The 16,437-nt window shown below is 38.5% G+C and overlaps 1 protein-coding gene across 1 annotated transcript in view; it reads left to right on the top strand.

The window, feature by feature from the left end:
• The first annotated feature begins 1,611 nt into the window (after nt 1-1,611).
• The window catches only part of WDR44 (WD repeat domain 44), a 97,148-nt gene continuing 82,322 nt past the window's right edge, over nt 1,612-16,437 (top strand). Inside the window, exon 1 of the mRNA XM_036443428.2 lies at nt 1,612-2,099. Coding sequence (XP_036299321.1) covers nt 2,023-2,099 — 77 coding nt within the window. The 5' untranslated portion in view covers nt 1,612-2,022. The remainder of the gene's footprint in view (nt 2,100-16,437) is intronic.

The raw sequence follows: 16,437 nt of genomic DNA, 5'->3' as shown, positions 1-16,437 counted from the left end.
AGTACATGATAACAAACTTTAATTTTAAAGCAAATATAAATTTACTTAATTAGATAGCTAGGAAGATAATAAATTCAGGTAGGTTATTTACTTATATCTCTCCATAATGCATAAGAAAAAAATTATCTTTTTTAGTGAGCAACAAATAAGTTAGTACTTTGAGATACATTCTTTTACCTGGGAAATTAACATATTTAAAACGCATAAAAACTAACAATTACTGGATTGTGACCAAAGTCGTATCCTTACAATGGTTTACAACTCCTTTTCCTACAATTCTAAAATACAAAAAGCTCTGGAAACCAAAAATTTTTTATTTTGTAATTTTTAATAATATGATAGTCAAATTCATCTAACCTACACTTATTTGGCAGTATCTGACCTAAACTGAATGAGGCTATTTACTGGTATTTATTTATCCAGTATGAATAGTTGTATGGTTTGATGGAAGAAATATTATCATATTTAAATATGCAGTATTTTCCCTGAACTCCCTGGGGTGCTACAGTATACAGTACCTGGCATTTGGTTTTACACAAGTCTGCCAGACAATGCCAGATCTTTTCCTGGTTGCTTTATAAGGAGGAATCCACAGTCCTATTTCAGCCTTTCTGTGGCCATGCCCCCATCCCAAGCCAATCTTTTCTGCAGCCATCTTTAGCAATACTTGAGGCTGCCCAAACAGCTCAGAGAGCTCTCCTGCAGTGTCAGTGGGGAAAAAATAAATAAATGTACTTCACAATCATATAGAAAGTTAATGTAATCACTTTGATCGTCAATGACCTGATGTTTAAGAAAGAACACATTAATCTTTTATAAAGTACTTATTTTCATCACTGGACATTGGGCAGTCGAGAATCAGAATGTAGTTACTTGATCTTAGCCTTGCAAGGGTATCTGCTCAGTATATAGCATTTACCATTTGACTGATGCACATTTTGGAGAGTACATAAGAATTTCCATTACATTAGGTGTGGGCAGCAACGGATATTTATAGAGAAAAATAACTGGCTCAGTTCCAACAACAATCCATGGAACAGGTACACTCCCCACATTTCTCATGTACCCCACCCTGTGGCCCACAGGACCATATCTAGGGATCTCAATTAGAGATCTTGAAGTAAATAGGGCACGCTATTCTAGTACCGCTAGAGGTGGTGGATCTGCCTATGCCTTAGGGTGGGCTATTCGGGGTTTGGACAAATTAAGACGATGTAAATGCAAACCACAATGCCAACGTTTCCTAGACCATTTCCTCGTAAGAAAAAAAAAAAGCGGACTCGAAATCACCTCTCTAAAAATGCCTCATTCAGGAACTGTACAGTCAGTGGTTAAAAGGTTCGCCAAACCACCACCTACGTCGGGGTGCGCTCCCTCAGAGCCGGGGTACCACGCCGCTCCTGCGCAGGTTCTAGGCTCCTCCCTTTGGAGCTCTGCCCCACCCTTCTAGGCTACTTCCGGCCCTCACCGAACGCCCTCAACGCGCTTGCGCCGTTTTGATAGGCTTCTGGAGCTGGAGAAATCCGAGCGCTGCCCCTCTGGAACCGCCCCCGCCCCCTCGTCGCCCCGCCCACGCTTTACCGGCCTCCGCCCGAAATCTCGCGAGGGTAGGTGCCCGTCCGTATTTTGCGGACAACTAGCTCTCACAGCTGCTGTAATTGCTGCTTCGGGAGAAACCGGAGCCGCTGTAGTCCGCGCGCCCGCCCTCCCCCTTTGACGAGAGCCACCGCCTCTTCTCTCGCTCTAGACATATACCCATTGCGGGGAGCGGCGGCTGCCACAGTCCCTGGACCCTACGCCGTCTCATCTCTTAAGACGGCCGCTTTGCTGGTCATTCCCGCAGCCCCGCAGCTGACGGCGCCCCCCTGCTCCGAACCGGCTCTTCACTTCAGAACGTCCGTTCACCCCTCATCGCGCGGGACCCACCTCCCACGGTCTTGCCGGGTGGAGGACGACCGGGAGGAGACGAGAGTCACCCTCCTAGGCGGCGTCGGCCCCCTCACCCGCGGGTGTGTCCTATAAATGGCGTCGGAAAGCGACACCGAAGAATTCTTTGATGCCCCAGAAGATGTGCACCAAGGGGGTGGCTACCCTGTAGGGTAAGTAGCTATGGCCCCGAAGCCGGGCGTCACGGTCACCCGGCTTCCCCTGTGCCGTTCCCCTTCACCCCTCGCTGGTCCCGCTGTGTCCAGCGCTGCTCCTGTCTCCGGCACTTCAGTGAGTCTGGGATGGGGGATCGCCCACCTCGGGCAAACCCCTTCCTTGCCCTGGTGAGAGACCTCTGGAGCTCCAAGGGAACCCCTTTCTCGTCTCGCCCGGCTTTCTGCGAGGTGGGACAGCTGACGTGCCTGAAAGCCGGAGAGCCGGCGATTTGTGTTTGTGGGGTTCAGAGCTTACCTTTGAAACATCCGTTTGGCCTTGGATTTCCATAGATTAAAGGAGCGGTAACGGGAGAAATTACATTTCCCTTTTCCCTTTTTTTTTTTTTTTTTTTTTTTTTTTTTTTTTTTTTTGCCGCTAACACCTATTTCAGAGGTAGCTGTAAACCTCCTGATTTACCATGCTCTTTTCCTTGCACAGAAAAAAAAGGAGTGGCGAAAAGGGTTGGGTGTTTACTTAGGAAAGTCCTCTAGCTGATGTACTCTAGATCAACAGTGTTTTATTAGAATGCCACCTTACGGTGAGGCGAAAGAAATTGAATGCCCTTTACCATTAGGGAGAATGCAGTCTTAAAAGGTAGCTGCACATAAATGTATACAACAGACTACAGAGATACAAACAAGTGCTGAGTAATCTGGTGGTTGGAAGGAGAGCCACAGCTTTGTGCTTTTTATCTAATTCTGCAAGATGTTTTAGTGGTGATTAATATGGGAGATTCTGAGTAGGAAGTACAGTAGTTGGAATGCTTCCCTTGACTAGGACTCTTATTTACCCACCCCTCCGCTATTCAGAGTTGGAATAATATTTATAGAGATTTTGTCAAACTCTTCTACGGACTTGTGTGGGACTAGAGGCAGTAAAATATATATGTTCATGGTGTAATAACTTGAGAATTGGTAAAATTTGTATATAATTGTAAGACACTAATATGGCCAACTGCCATCCATTTTCAAGCTTACTCCTTGGAAAAAAGACCTTGTTTGATGCAAGCAGAGTTATCCTTACATTCTAGAAGTCATTTTAAAACCTAATATATAATGTATTACCAAGAAAATTACAGCAATAAAGTCAAAGAATGTACATAGGTAAATCTTGATGTGTGTTTCACCAACCTTCTTCATACCCTCTTCATATCACTATGAGGGGATTTGGGGGTGGGAATGGCCAATCTTGAGGTTTCACTGAATCTCCTTCAAATTCAGTATCTGAAACAAGTTAATAGCTAAATGGTAGAGGATAGAAAATACATTTGGATTTCCAAATACATTGGATCCCCTTGAAATTAAATTTTATTTTTGTGGTTTCCTTCTCAAAGTAATGAACTTTCAGTTCAGTTTAAATTCTTTAGTACTTATGTGTGTGTGTGGAATGGGGAGGAAAATAACAATTGATGTGTAGGATTGTAATCAATTTAGAACTGTGTGAATAGTGGTTCTTTTCTAATGAACAAAACATTTAATTTCGAAGGACAGTCATATCGGCACCTGTGTAAACTGCCAAGTGCAGCACCTGGCACAGAAAGAACTCAAATGTTTATTCCCTTCTCCTTCCTTCCTTGGAAATAGCAAAATTAACTTCATACAGTGCTTACTTTGGGAGGAAGTATGCAGAACTTGGAGCTATTTAACTTGTCTAAACCGATGAGTCATTTTGATAGAATTGATAGAGTCATTTCTTCCCTCATGGGACAATATAGCTTCTCAAGCTCTCTGATCCTTTGATACTAGGTGAAAAGTAAAAATCTCTCTCTTGGGACCCAATGTTCTAATTTTAACTCTAACCTGCCCAAATGTTTAGCCTGTTGAGCCCTATGGATAAAACTATTTCAGTCTCAATTTCATGACTTCATCCTGTAATAGTCGGGGGATTTGGAAGAGAATTAGTGAACTCACCTGGAGAACTGCATCTGAAAAGAACTAGCAGTACTGCCAGAATAGGAAAAGGTTGGCATAATTAACATATCCTTTATCCTTTGTGACAAGTTTTGTCATTTGCATAAGGTACTGTGAGGAGACCTAGAAATGCAGTGAGAAATCTTATCTGTGAAAACAGATGGGGTCACTAGATACCTGGTCATCAGAATATCTTCTGTCCTTTAATGTGAACCAAAGTAGCGCACCATACATACTGTAAGAGGTTAACAGACTGAGTTTGGGCACTTAAAAGATGTTTCTTGCACTATGGCCAGCGTGGCTTGTTGTTTGAGCATTGCCCTGTACACCGAAAGGTCAGGGGTTTGATTCCTGGTCAGGGCACATACGCAGGTTGGGGGTTCAATCCTCTGACCTGGTGCATATGTGAGGCAACCGATCAATATTTCTCTCTCACGTTGGTGTTTGTTCCTCTCCTTCCTCTCTCTCTAAATAAGAAAAACATATCCTCAGGTGAGGATTTTTAAAAAGTAAATGCTTCTTGCTATTGTATGTTCTAGAGCAGTGGTCGGCAAACTCATCAGTCAACAGAGCCAAATAACAGTACAGCCATTGAAATTTCTTTTGAGAGCCAAATTTTTAAAAAAATATATATTTTATTGATTTTTCACAGAGAGGAAGGGAGAGAGCTAGAGAGTTAGAAACGTCGATGAGAAACAACGACCAGCTGCCTCTTGCACACCTCCTACTGGGGATGTGCCCGCAACCCAGGTACATGCCCTTGACCGGAATCGAACCTGGGACCTTTCAGTCCGCAGACCGATGCTCTACCACTGAGCCAAACCGGTTTCGGCTCTGAGAGCCCAATTTTTTAAACTTAAATTTCTTCTAATGCCATTTCTTCAAAATAGACTCACCCAGGCGTGGTATTTTGTGGAAGAGCCACTCTCAAGGGGCCAAAGCAGACCACAGTTCTAGAGGACACAGACCATTTCACCAAATTTGTAGTAAACTGAGTGGGCAGTTCAAAGTTGTTTCATTTTTGTTAATTAGTGGAATCCAAATACATAATCCATTTCCTAATATTGTTTTTTTTTTCTATTCCCCTCCAATGGTATTTTCTGCTTTATTCTACTCTTGAAAGCAAATTTAATAAGTTAAAAATAGGCCCCCCCCTTTTTTAATAGGGAGACTTTATTCCAATGCAGCCTACTTTTCCACAGTGGCAGATCATCTCCACTTGATCAGCTTTGCAATATATACCACATTTATAATGCTTTATTTTGGTTGATACTTTAGGTCATGTTTTCTTACTCTTATTTCCATTTTTATATATGAGGAACCTTAGGCGCAAAGAGGCTAATGAATTGGCCTAAGAGGAACACTTGTGACAGAGCTGGAATTTGAAACCAATTCTCTAGACTCCTACTTTAGTATTTTTTTTCTAATGCATCGTAGCAGCCTCACACTGTGTGTGTGTGTTCTGAAGTAAAACACTTTAGGACTAACTTGATGAATTGAACTGATGCATCTATTTAAAACCAGCAACCCAACTTTTCTGTTCTCTTGGCTAGAAGTTTCCACTTTCTCTTTCAGGAATGTGTATTTTGTTTTGTCAGATAGGAATTTTATAAAATCATGGTATGCTACAGCTAGAAGGGACATCTAGTTAAACCCCATATAAAATGTTATGAGAACCAAAGCCCACTGCGGTTTAATGGTCTGATGATGTTTCTCTGTCTCTGGATCTGTTTTTGTTAAGGGAAAGTGACTTGTCCAAGGTGCCATGGCAAATCAGTAACAGAGTTAGGACTATAATCAGATTAGTTTCAGTCTAGTGTTGTTTTTTTCTGCTACCATGCTGTCTTTTGATAAAGCAGGAAGGAGAGGAGGAAGTGTGGTATAGTAGAAGAAAGCCCTGGACTGTGAGTCATTTCATTTCCTCATCTTTAAATTGAGGAGATTCTGAGCACCCTTCCAACTGTAAAAGTCTGTCATATTGAGGTTTAATAATGTGCTTTTATTGATAAACTTTGGTTCTTAGGAAATCTTTCTATGATTTTATTTTAGTTTTTAATTGAACAAAGTTGATGGTATTGGGACATGATGCAAAACCAGTAGATTTCAAATTAAAGATTTACTGGGTAAATTCTATAGGAGATGAATGTTCCTGCTAATTTGTGGATTATATAGTATATGCATACTAAAGGTTAGCACTGAGAACATCATGTTATAAAAATAAATGGGACATTTGAGCATTCTTTTTCCAATTTTATTTTATTGTTTTAAGTATTACCTATAGTAGTACATATATCTCCTTTTTTCCCCCATCGACCTTCCCCCTGCCTCCCTTACCCCCGTCACATGCCCTCATCCCCCCTTCCCCCGCCCCAGTGTCTTGTGTCCATTGGTTGTGCTTATATGCATGCATACAAGTCCTTTGGTTGATCTCTTTCTCCCTCTCCCCAACACTCCCCAGCTTTCTCACTGTAATTTGACAGTCTCTTCGTTGCTTTACTGCCTCTGTGTCTATCTTTTTGTTCATCAGGTTCTAATGTTCTTTATTTTCCATAAATGAGTGAGATCATTTATTTAAAATTAATTTTTCATGGCAACCAAAATATTTTGAGGTGTTGGGAAGAAGGATAGAATGATAACAATTTTAGAGTAATGAGACTGATAGATCATTTAATTCAGGCCTCCCATCTAACTGGAAGAAATCTAGGCTCAGAGAAGGGAAGTGACATATTGCTGTAGTGGCAGACTGGGAACTAGAACTCCAGTCACCTGTTTGCTCATTTATTCCATGTTGCCTTGTCTGTGGAAGGAGGTAAAGTATTGCTTGCTGGATATTCCTGCTGTAGGTTTTTGGCATTTACCCTATTAGTTGGGCTCTTTTTTTTTTTCTTTCTTTTTTCTTTTTTTAAATATATTTTATTGATTTTTTACAGAAAGGAAGGGAGAGAGATAGAGAGCTAGAAACGTCGATGAGAGAGAAACACCGACCAGCCGCCTCTTGCACACCCCCTACCGGGGATGTGCCCGCAACCAACATACATGCCCCTGACCGGAATCGAACCTGTGACCTTTCAGTCCGCAGACCAACGCTCTACCACTGAGCCAAACCGGTTTCGGCTAGTTGGGCTCTTAAGATGGTTTTTTCTCATCTACTGAGATTCTGTTTTTTCATACCTTTTGTCAGAAGACATTGTTCTAGGATCTTGAATTTTGCCCACTAATTTTCTCCAGGTCAGGATGAACAAAGATTACACAGTAGCTGATCTAGGAACAGTGGTGGTTACTTATTTCATTTTATTTTTAGCAATCTAGTCAGTGTCAACTGACTTATCTTTGTAGATTAGAGTAATAGTGAAATCTTGATTTTCAAACTGTAAGAACTGAGATCAAACTGTCCTGAAGAATTTATCCTAAAAAAAAAAACCACACCAAAAAGTTGCAGAGCTTCCTTTGCAGCTTCTCACTTTACTTGGGCATCATAAACATTTTTCTCTCTGAATTGAAAATTGATACAAGTTTTAATAAAAATTATTTGTGGATAAGGGTTATTTATGGAAAGATTCCTTAAAAAAAAAAATAAAAAATGGCTGTTCAGCCCTAGCCTGCTTGGCTCAGTGTCTGCCTGCAGACTGAAGGGGTCGCAGGTTCCATTCCAGTCAAGGACATATGTCTGGTTTGTGGGCTCGATCCCCAGTAGGGGGCATGCAGGAGGCAGCCCATCAATGATTCTCATCACTGGTGTTTCTCTCTCTCCCTCTCTGCAATCAATAAAAAAATTATTTTTAAATGGCTGTTCATGAGTTGATATTTAATCATAGATTAAATATTTTATTGCTGTTGGCTATGTGGATTGATAGGAATATATTTGTAAATGCTGTTTTATTACACCCAGGTAACATACTGAAATGAGAGAAACTTATATATTAATTAGTAAATTCAAGTTATAAATTTAGTGGCCTCCAGTTGTCAAATGATCACTGATAGAGATAGGACAATGGTAGTATCTCTGTAGTTTGGGGGCTCACTTTGAATCTGTACAAACTTCTATAAACTAAAAACTTTATTCTGTTGTGATAATCTACTGCATAAAGTAGGGTAGATAAAATTTGATTTTTTAAAATGTTAAGAACCTAGCTAGATTTAGGATATCAACAGTACACTGGTGATTCTACAGAACAGAAAATAATTTCCAGTTGTTGGTATTTAAGACTTATTTTGTAACAAATACATTACACAGAACTCTTTTTCTTTTCAGTTCATTGTTTTAACTTGGACAAAGTCAGGTGAATTCGTCCCGGAAGCCCCTTGATGAGGCTTTTTTTCTTCTTCTTATTCTCCGCCTGCAATTCTAGTAATTACTTCCTGGGGTAATATGGGTGGAGGAAGTATGTGATCATGAGGGTGGTGGTGATGGATGGAAGTGAAAGTGGTGAAGGTAGCCCTACAAACTTTAGAGAGCATGTTATAAGGCTGCTCCCTGGGGCATGGGTAACTGAGAATGGCAAATCACACCATTTAGTGCTATTTTAGATATGTAGCTACACAGTGAATTAAATACCTTTCTGTAAGAGATTAATAATTAATAGCCCAAAGAAATACTTCAAACAAGATTTAAAGTAATAAAAACTGCAGGTGCTTTATGATGTCTTTCTGATGTTTAACTGGAATTGATAATTAACTTGCATTTCTATTTTCTACCCAGAGTTAAGCTAATTTCTACCAACTTTCATAAGGTCTGTTCCCTTCTAGATGTTGGATATTATTCTGCTAACCAGCTAAACCTTTAATTGAATGCTTTCCTTACTCTTCAGAGCAGAGCCCTATTCATTTTCTCAAATTGAACAGTCTTTGTGTTAGTCTGTCATTTCATGATTCAAAATTGAGGAAAAAGCACGTAAGACACAATGTGGGCCTCATACCTGATGGCAACCCTAATGTTTTTCCCCAGTCAGTATACAAATTTATCTTGGTTACTATAGCTACCAGCCTATCAGTTATTCTTCTAGCTCTTTTGCCTTCTCTCAGATTACCATATAATCAGGTCCTGCTACCGCTCTTCAGATCTTAGAATTTTATTACCAGCTGCAGCTGTCTGGCAATTTATAGTTTGGCATTCCATCAGGGTCAGTTGGTTTTAGGTCCACAAACTCTTTTTGTCTACAAACATTTTAAGTATACAGAATTTAACAAGGACACATGTAGGCAACAATTTCCTCATACTAATTTGCTCAGTTCCATTCTTTTTTTTTTTTAATTTATTGATTTTTTTACAGAGAGGAAGAGAGAGGGATAGAGAGCTAGAAACATCGATCAGCTGCCTCCTGCACACCCCCCACTGGGGATGTGCCCGCAACCAATGTACATGCCTTTGACCTGAATCGAACCCAGGACCCTTCGGGGGGCAGGCAGATGCTCTATCCACTGAGCCAAACCGGTTTCGGCTGCTCAGTTCCATTCTTAGTCATTGTCTCAGATTCAGTGGCTGCCCCTTTGTAATATCAAGGATAATAAATTTAAAGATTTATTGGAGAGACCATTTAAGAAATATATGTGCAGATGTGATTTAGACTCCAGATCATCACTAACTACCTGAAGTGACTTAAAGCACCTTGATTCATCAGCAACCACCTAATAAATAATATGGCTTCTAACAAAAATTATTTCTGTAGGTTATAGAAAGAATGTTTGGCCTTCAGATTTATTCATTTGAATTTGGGAAAACTATTTAGAAATTTAATAGAAATTTAATTTTATCTTTCTTTTGCAACCTTTGAATAAGCAGGAAAAGAAAAATAAAGACTGAATAGATATGTAGGTCTTTATTATAAGTCTTTCTATTTAATTAACAAATACATATTTTTATCAAAACTTCAGAATTCATATAATTAAATTAGTTTTAAATTACGTGTTTAGTTGTCTAAGGCTATTGAAGAAATAAGATATATTAGTTTATATATCAGTGTTTGTGTTAGTGTTTGTTTTGGGTGCTCATGCTTGTTAATATTATATACTGTAGTAATAACTTGTAAATATGCCCGATTAATCTCTTGTTTTAACTGAATTGGAGGTGGTTAATCTGTTAATGGTTTAGTAGATGTCATTACCCATATTCTTACATAACAATAAGTAATGTTTTTTTAATCAGAAATTTAGTCTTAGGACATTGTGTGTACTTTTCAAAAAGTGTTTATATTTCTGAATTAGAAGATTATGTGGTAAGCTTGTAACTTCATAAATGATTAAATTAAATTCTTGCCTTGAATTTGTATTGAAATTGTGATTTGAATGGTTTCATTGTAAGACTAGTGTATCCTATTCAAGACAGTGGTTAAATTCTGATAATGCCCCAATGAGAACTTTATTTTAATTGTGCAAATAGTCTTAAAAGCAAAAAACCAAAAAAACCCAAAAAAATTATTTTTTCCACAGGGCCCTAATCCTTAAAATTTTTAAGAGAAGGCGAGGGTTTGGGGTGGGAGCAATAAAATGTTTTAAGAAAGGCCAAGAGTGAAGCATAAAATTTTTGGTAACTTAACAAAAATCTTTAACAATATTTTCAAGTAGACAGCCTGTAAACAGTGCAAGCCATACCTGTATAAGACCTACTTGACCACTACTAATCATAATAGATTATTCTAGTACCAACACATGGAACCAGGGACATTCTTATAAACCACAGGTCAAGCTTTCTAGAGAACCAATAAATAGAATGTAGAGCTTTATTCAAACTCACTTTCTTAGAAGCAGACATCCTGGTTACTAAGTAGGCAAAGAGAAGGGGTGAGAGTGCTCTTTCTGTCTTTGCTTTTGAATTGGAAACACTAGGGATGGATGACTTAATATCCATAGACCTCTTTTAAATTTGTTCCTGAAAGTTTTTATTTAAATTGAAAGACTGAGGAAATTATCTTTCTGGTTATTAGCAGTAGAATTAACAATTTGGATGTGTTTTTATTTTTTAAAATATAGTTTTATTGATTTTTTTTTTTTTTACAGAGAGGAAGGTAGAGGGATAGAGAGTTAGAAATATCGATGAGAGAGAGGGATAGAGAGTTAGTAACATCGATGAGAGAGAGACATTGATCAGCTGCTTCCTGCACATCCTCGCTGGGGATGTGCCCACAACCAATGTACATGCCCTTGACCAGAATCGAACCTGGAACCTTTCAGTTTGCAGACCGACATTCTATCCACTGAGCCAAACCAGTTTCGGCTGGATGTGCTTTTAAAAGCTCTATTTTAAAATATGCTTATCTACCTACGTTAAATTGATATAGCAGATGGTTTGAACGTTTTCCCCAGCCCCATTTCCACCCCATTCACCTCCAGCTTTCTCCTTTCTATCTAATCAATGTCATTAGTACAGAAAGTTTCTAACATAACTTATTGTCCCTTACATCCGAGAAGTAACAGCGATGGTTTAAATCAGGAGCAGGGAGCCTTTTTTCTGCCAAGGGCCATTTGGATATTAATAACATCGTTCATAGGCCATACAAAATTATCAACTTAAAAATTATTGATCAAATATTTAATTAACTCCTAATGCCTTGGGAGGGCGAGACTAAATGATTATACAGGCCTTATTCTGCCTGTGGTCTGGATATTCCCCACCCCTAGATTGAATATAATGGATAGGCCCGGCCAGTGTTGCCCAATAGTTGAGCATCAACCTATGAACCCAGAGGTCATGGTTTGATTCCTGGTCAGGACACATGCCAGGTTGCAAGCTCTATCTCCAGTAGGGGGCATGTAGTTGGCAATTGATTGATGATTCTCTCTCATCATTAATGTTTCTATCTCTCGCCCTTCCTCTCTGAAATCAATAAAAACACATTTTCTTAAATCAACCAATCTATCAATAAATAAATATAATGTGTGGGTCTTTGGGAGAGCAAGGAAAAGATCCATTAAATTGGATATAGTGCATGCATTAGTAAGTGAGATTGGTTAGCATCACAGGTAAGGGTAGGTTATTGGGTTAGAGGAAGATAGATAAGCAGAATGAATAGGTAGCTTGATAAAACTATTAGGTCTAGTAATAATTAATGTCGTTTTCTAATACCTTTTTTAAATCGAATTTATTTAAACAATACAACAAAATTTAATCAACAATATAGTTGCCTTTGTTTTCTACTACTTGTGCCCAACGCTCAGGAAGCATTTTAATCCCTCTGTTGTAAAATTCTTGTGATTTTGATGCAAAAAATTCGGTCAATGCATTTTTGAGGCATTCTTCATTATTAATTTTTTTTCCAAGAAGAAAGTTTTGCAAAGAACGAAACAAATGGTAATCGGAAGGGGCAATATCAGGAGAATATGCAGGTTGAGGGAGAACTTCCCATTCCAACTGGCGCAGTTTTTCAGCGGTGATTCTTGCAGTATGCGGTCGTGCGTTATCGTGGTGAAGAATTACGCCCTTCCGATTAATCAGCGCGGGTTCTTTTTCTCTTAAAGCTTGGGCTAACCTTTCCAATTGGGCACTATACACTGCACTTGTAATGGTTTGGTTAGATGGTAAAAGTTCATAATGAAGAATTCCTTTAAAATTCCACCAAACACACATCACTTTTTTCGCATGCAAGTCAGGTTTTGGCATGGGCTGCGGAGCCTCATTTTTGTCCAACCATTGAGGCCGCCTTTTCAAATTAACATACAGCACCCATTCTTCATCTCCGGTAACAATTTGCTCTAAAAACGGCAAACGGTTTTGAGGAGAGAGGAGCAAACTGCAAATTGTGACTCTTTGATTATGGTTGTTGTCGGTCAACTCATGAGGAACCCATTTTCCAAACTTTTGGACTTTGCCAAGTGCACGCAATTGATTGGAAATTGTTTTTTGTGAACAATTTAAAGTTGTCGCAAGCTCTTGTTGGGTAATTTGAGGAGGATTTTGCACCAAAAGAGCTTGAAGAGCTTCTTGATCAAAATTGGACACACGGCCTCGACCACTCTTGTCATCTAACGAAAAATTTCCCTCGCGAAATTTCTCAAACCAACGCTGGCATTTTCTGGTGCTAACTGCATCTTGACCAAGAGCACTACAGATGTTTTTTGCAGCCTCACTTGCTTTTCTTCCTAATTGGAACTCGTAAAGCATGCAGTGCCGAATATGCTCTTCATCCGCCATCTTCTTAGCCCTAGTTTTGCAACAAAAACCAAACCAAACACAAACTTTTTCAAGCAAAACTTGTTAATTGCACTTCACACGTTCTGTAGATACCACGTGTTTGAAGGTTATGTCAATACAAGTCAACGCCAAGCAAGATTTTAAACGAATGTTTAAAAACGACATTAATTATTACTAGACCCAATAGAACCTTTGTGAGTGAAAGTAGGTTTGTCAATATTTGGATTTGGTGTTTTATTTTTATTGGATTGGCTTTAGAGATTAAGGCTAATGACTGAGATCAGTCTTTTTTCCTATAAGTGAACTTTACTATCCCTGTTTGTCCTAGGACATAGCTCTTGACTGTTGACTTTTAACCTTTGCCTTATTTCCCAGCATAGAGATGTCCACAGTTGATGTATAATAGTGACAAAGGGTTTCAGTGGCAGAAAAAAGGTTTAATTTGGCGATAGAAATGGTGCATAGGCAAGCAGGCTCTATGGTAGGAGTGGGGAACCCTTGTTCTGACAAGAGCCATTTGAATATTTATAACATCATTCTCAGGCCATACAAAATTATCAACTTAAACTTAGCCTATTATATTTGGTCAAACATTTAATTAACTCTCCCCTAATAGCTTGGCAGGGGCAAATGATTTCATGGACCTTATACAGCCCACAGGCCAAACATTCCCCTTCCCTGTCATATGGCACCATCAGTTCCTATTGAAGTGAAGAGGAAGGAAATAGGGACTGAGGCAAGGACAGTAGTTTGGATTTATATTTATGGGACCTTTGTAACTTTGGGATATCCTGTACTTCCAGGATAATACTAAATGTTAACAGTTAAGCCTGGTATTAATCAATTTCACCCCAATAAATTTAATTTTAAAAAACAACAACAGTGAAACCTGTTGCCAGTTATCCTGCTGTCATATCAATTTCTTGTTACCAACTTTTCCCCCCAGTGATAAATGTGTTTGCAGTAAGATATTATAGTCCTACATGTTGTTACATGTAAAGAATGATAATGCCATAAAATAAAGTTGGGCTTTAGTTTCCAAAGTACTTTTACTCACATTACCTCTTCTGGTCATCCTGTAGTTCTGTTCTGAAGGACAATTTTTGTGACATAGGTAGAACAATTTTATAAATTTTATAAATAAGAAAAGTTAGCTCAAGATGGATAAGGAACAGCCAGCAAAAGTAGGACTTAACTAATTATGGTTTTAAATGGACATGTAAATTATTGGAATGATGAGGCTAACTCTTCCACCATTTAGGAATATATAATTTACTGTTTAAAATAATGAAGCAAGATTTTTATGTTCTTTCTAAGCTTTGACAGAATTCATTATGTTATGGTAGCTAGGTCAGAAAATAACCTTGCTACTGAAATCCCAGACACTGCTAACTGATTTTCCCCAAGGGAAAATCCCTCAAGAGGTAAGCCACTGCTGATTTGGGCTTCTGTGCCTCATCAAAAAGTCTTGATCACAGATATTTTTCTGTACTTGTTTTATAGATTGTTGTCAGTTGTTTACTTAGGCCACAGTATTTGGTGTTTCAGTTTTTTGGGATTTTTGGTATAACTCTGAATCATATTCTGGCTACAAGCCACTAATTGGAAACACAATGTTTCTCTTTTTTCTTCCCCTCAATAGTATTTTCTAGCAGCCACAGTGAATGCATGTGGTAGTTATTAATATTTTCCATCTAATCAAACCTCTATTGGCTGTCCGATTAATAGGGAAAATGCATTTTTACTAGCTAGGCAATAGAAAAATTACATCAGTAATTACTCTTTAATATGTAAATAAGATTGAATAATTTTTTTATAATAAACAATAAATTTGGCCTACAGAATGTTTTTTTTTTTTAAATATATTTATTGACTTTTTTACAGAGAGGAGGGGAGAGGGATAGAAACATCGGTGAGGGAGAACCATCAGTCAGCTGCCTCCTGCACACCTCCCATTGGGGATGTGCCTGCAACCAAGGTACATGCCCTTGACCGGAATCGAACCCGGGACCTTTCAGTCCGCAGGCTGACGCTCTATCCACTGAGCCAAACCGGTCTTGGCAAGAATGTTTTATGTATGTAGGCATTCTAGGTAATTTGAGATTTTTCTAAACTATTTATCAAATATGCCTGGCCAGTGTGGCTCAGTTGAGTGTCTTTCCATATACCAGGAGGTCTGTGGTTCGATTCCCCATTAAGTTCCATGCCCAAGTTGCAGCCTCAATCCTTTGGGCGGGGCATGGGAAGAAGAGGGAAGGAAGGGATAGGGGCGTGTAGGACGATTGATACTTCTCTCTCATCAATGTTTCTCTCTTTGAAATAAAAACATTTAAAAATATATCATCAAATCTTTAATACATATTTTATTAAAGAATGCAGTAAAAATTCAAATACATAAATAGAATTTATACAGTAAAGTGATTAATTTTGAATCTTATGAAATATTCCAATTTTCTATTCAATTCAGTCATTAGTTTAAAGCTATCTTTCCCATCAAACCTTACACCAGATAACAGTAAAAAAATTTTAATTTAAAAAACAAAATAAATGATTTGGTTTGATTTTTATTTCTCTGTCCATCTTTCTGCTGAGCAGTAAACTCAGAAAAAGAAAATAATAGAATTGGTTTATTTAAATGTTTTAAGAAATGGGTGTGACAGGTTCTTTAGAGCTCTAATTGTTACATAGGGTGGCCTATATAATATTATTAGCATTTACTTTTAAAAATAAGTATAGCATTGGATGTTTTATATGACTTAAAAAGTCATAGTAGCACATTAGCTTTTGTAATATTGGTTTTTAACTCAACTTGATTGTTTACTTTTGAAAGTAAATTACAATGTGATTTAGTATGATTGCACTAATACTAACTTCTAAAGACAGTCATATATTGAGTTGTCTGTTTCTGTTGCAATTTTTATAAGAATTGTTTTATTTATTGTTGTTTTTTTAAAACTAGTGGCCCAGTGCACGAAATTTGTGCACATTAAAAAGGTATTAATTAGAGGAAATATTTTAATATTGCTATTTGCCCTTTCTCTAAAATAGAAGGGTCAGCAATGAAAGAAAATAAGTAAAATGTATATGAAAATCTTCTTTCAGTCAGAGTCTGGGGCACACTACGGGATCCAGAGTCAAGTCCCCGCCCACCCATGTGTGCCTCAAAATTGCATGAGATTCAGATCTGGCCACGCCCCTCACCCCATTTGGCTAGATCCAGACCCGGCCAGTCATACTACCTTTGTCAAGCCCCGCCAGGCG

Source organism: Pipistrellus kuhlii, unplaced genomic scaffold, assembly GCF_014108245.1.
Source record: "Pipistrellus kuhlii isolate mPipKuh1 unplaced genomic scaffold, mPipKuh1.p scaffold_m20_p_19, whole genome shotgun sequence".
Classification (NCBI taxonomy): domain Eukaryota; kingdom Metazoa; phylum Chordata; class Mammalia; order Chiroptera; family Vespertilionidae; genus Pipistrellus; species Pipistrellus kuhlii.
This window is presented reverse-complemented; position numbering and strand designations above follow the sequence as displayed.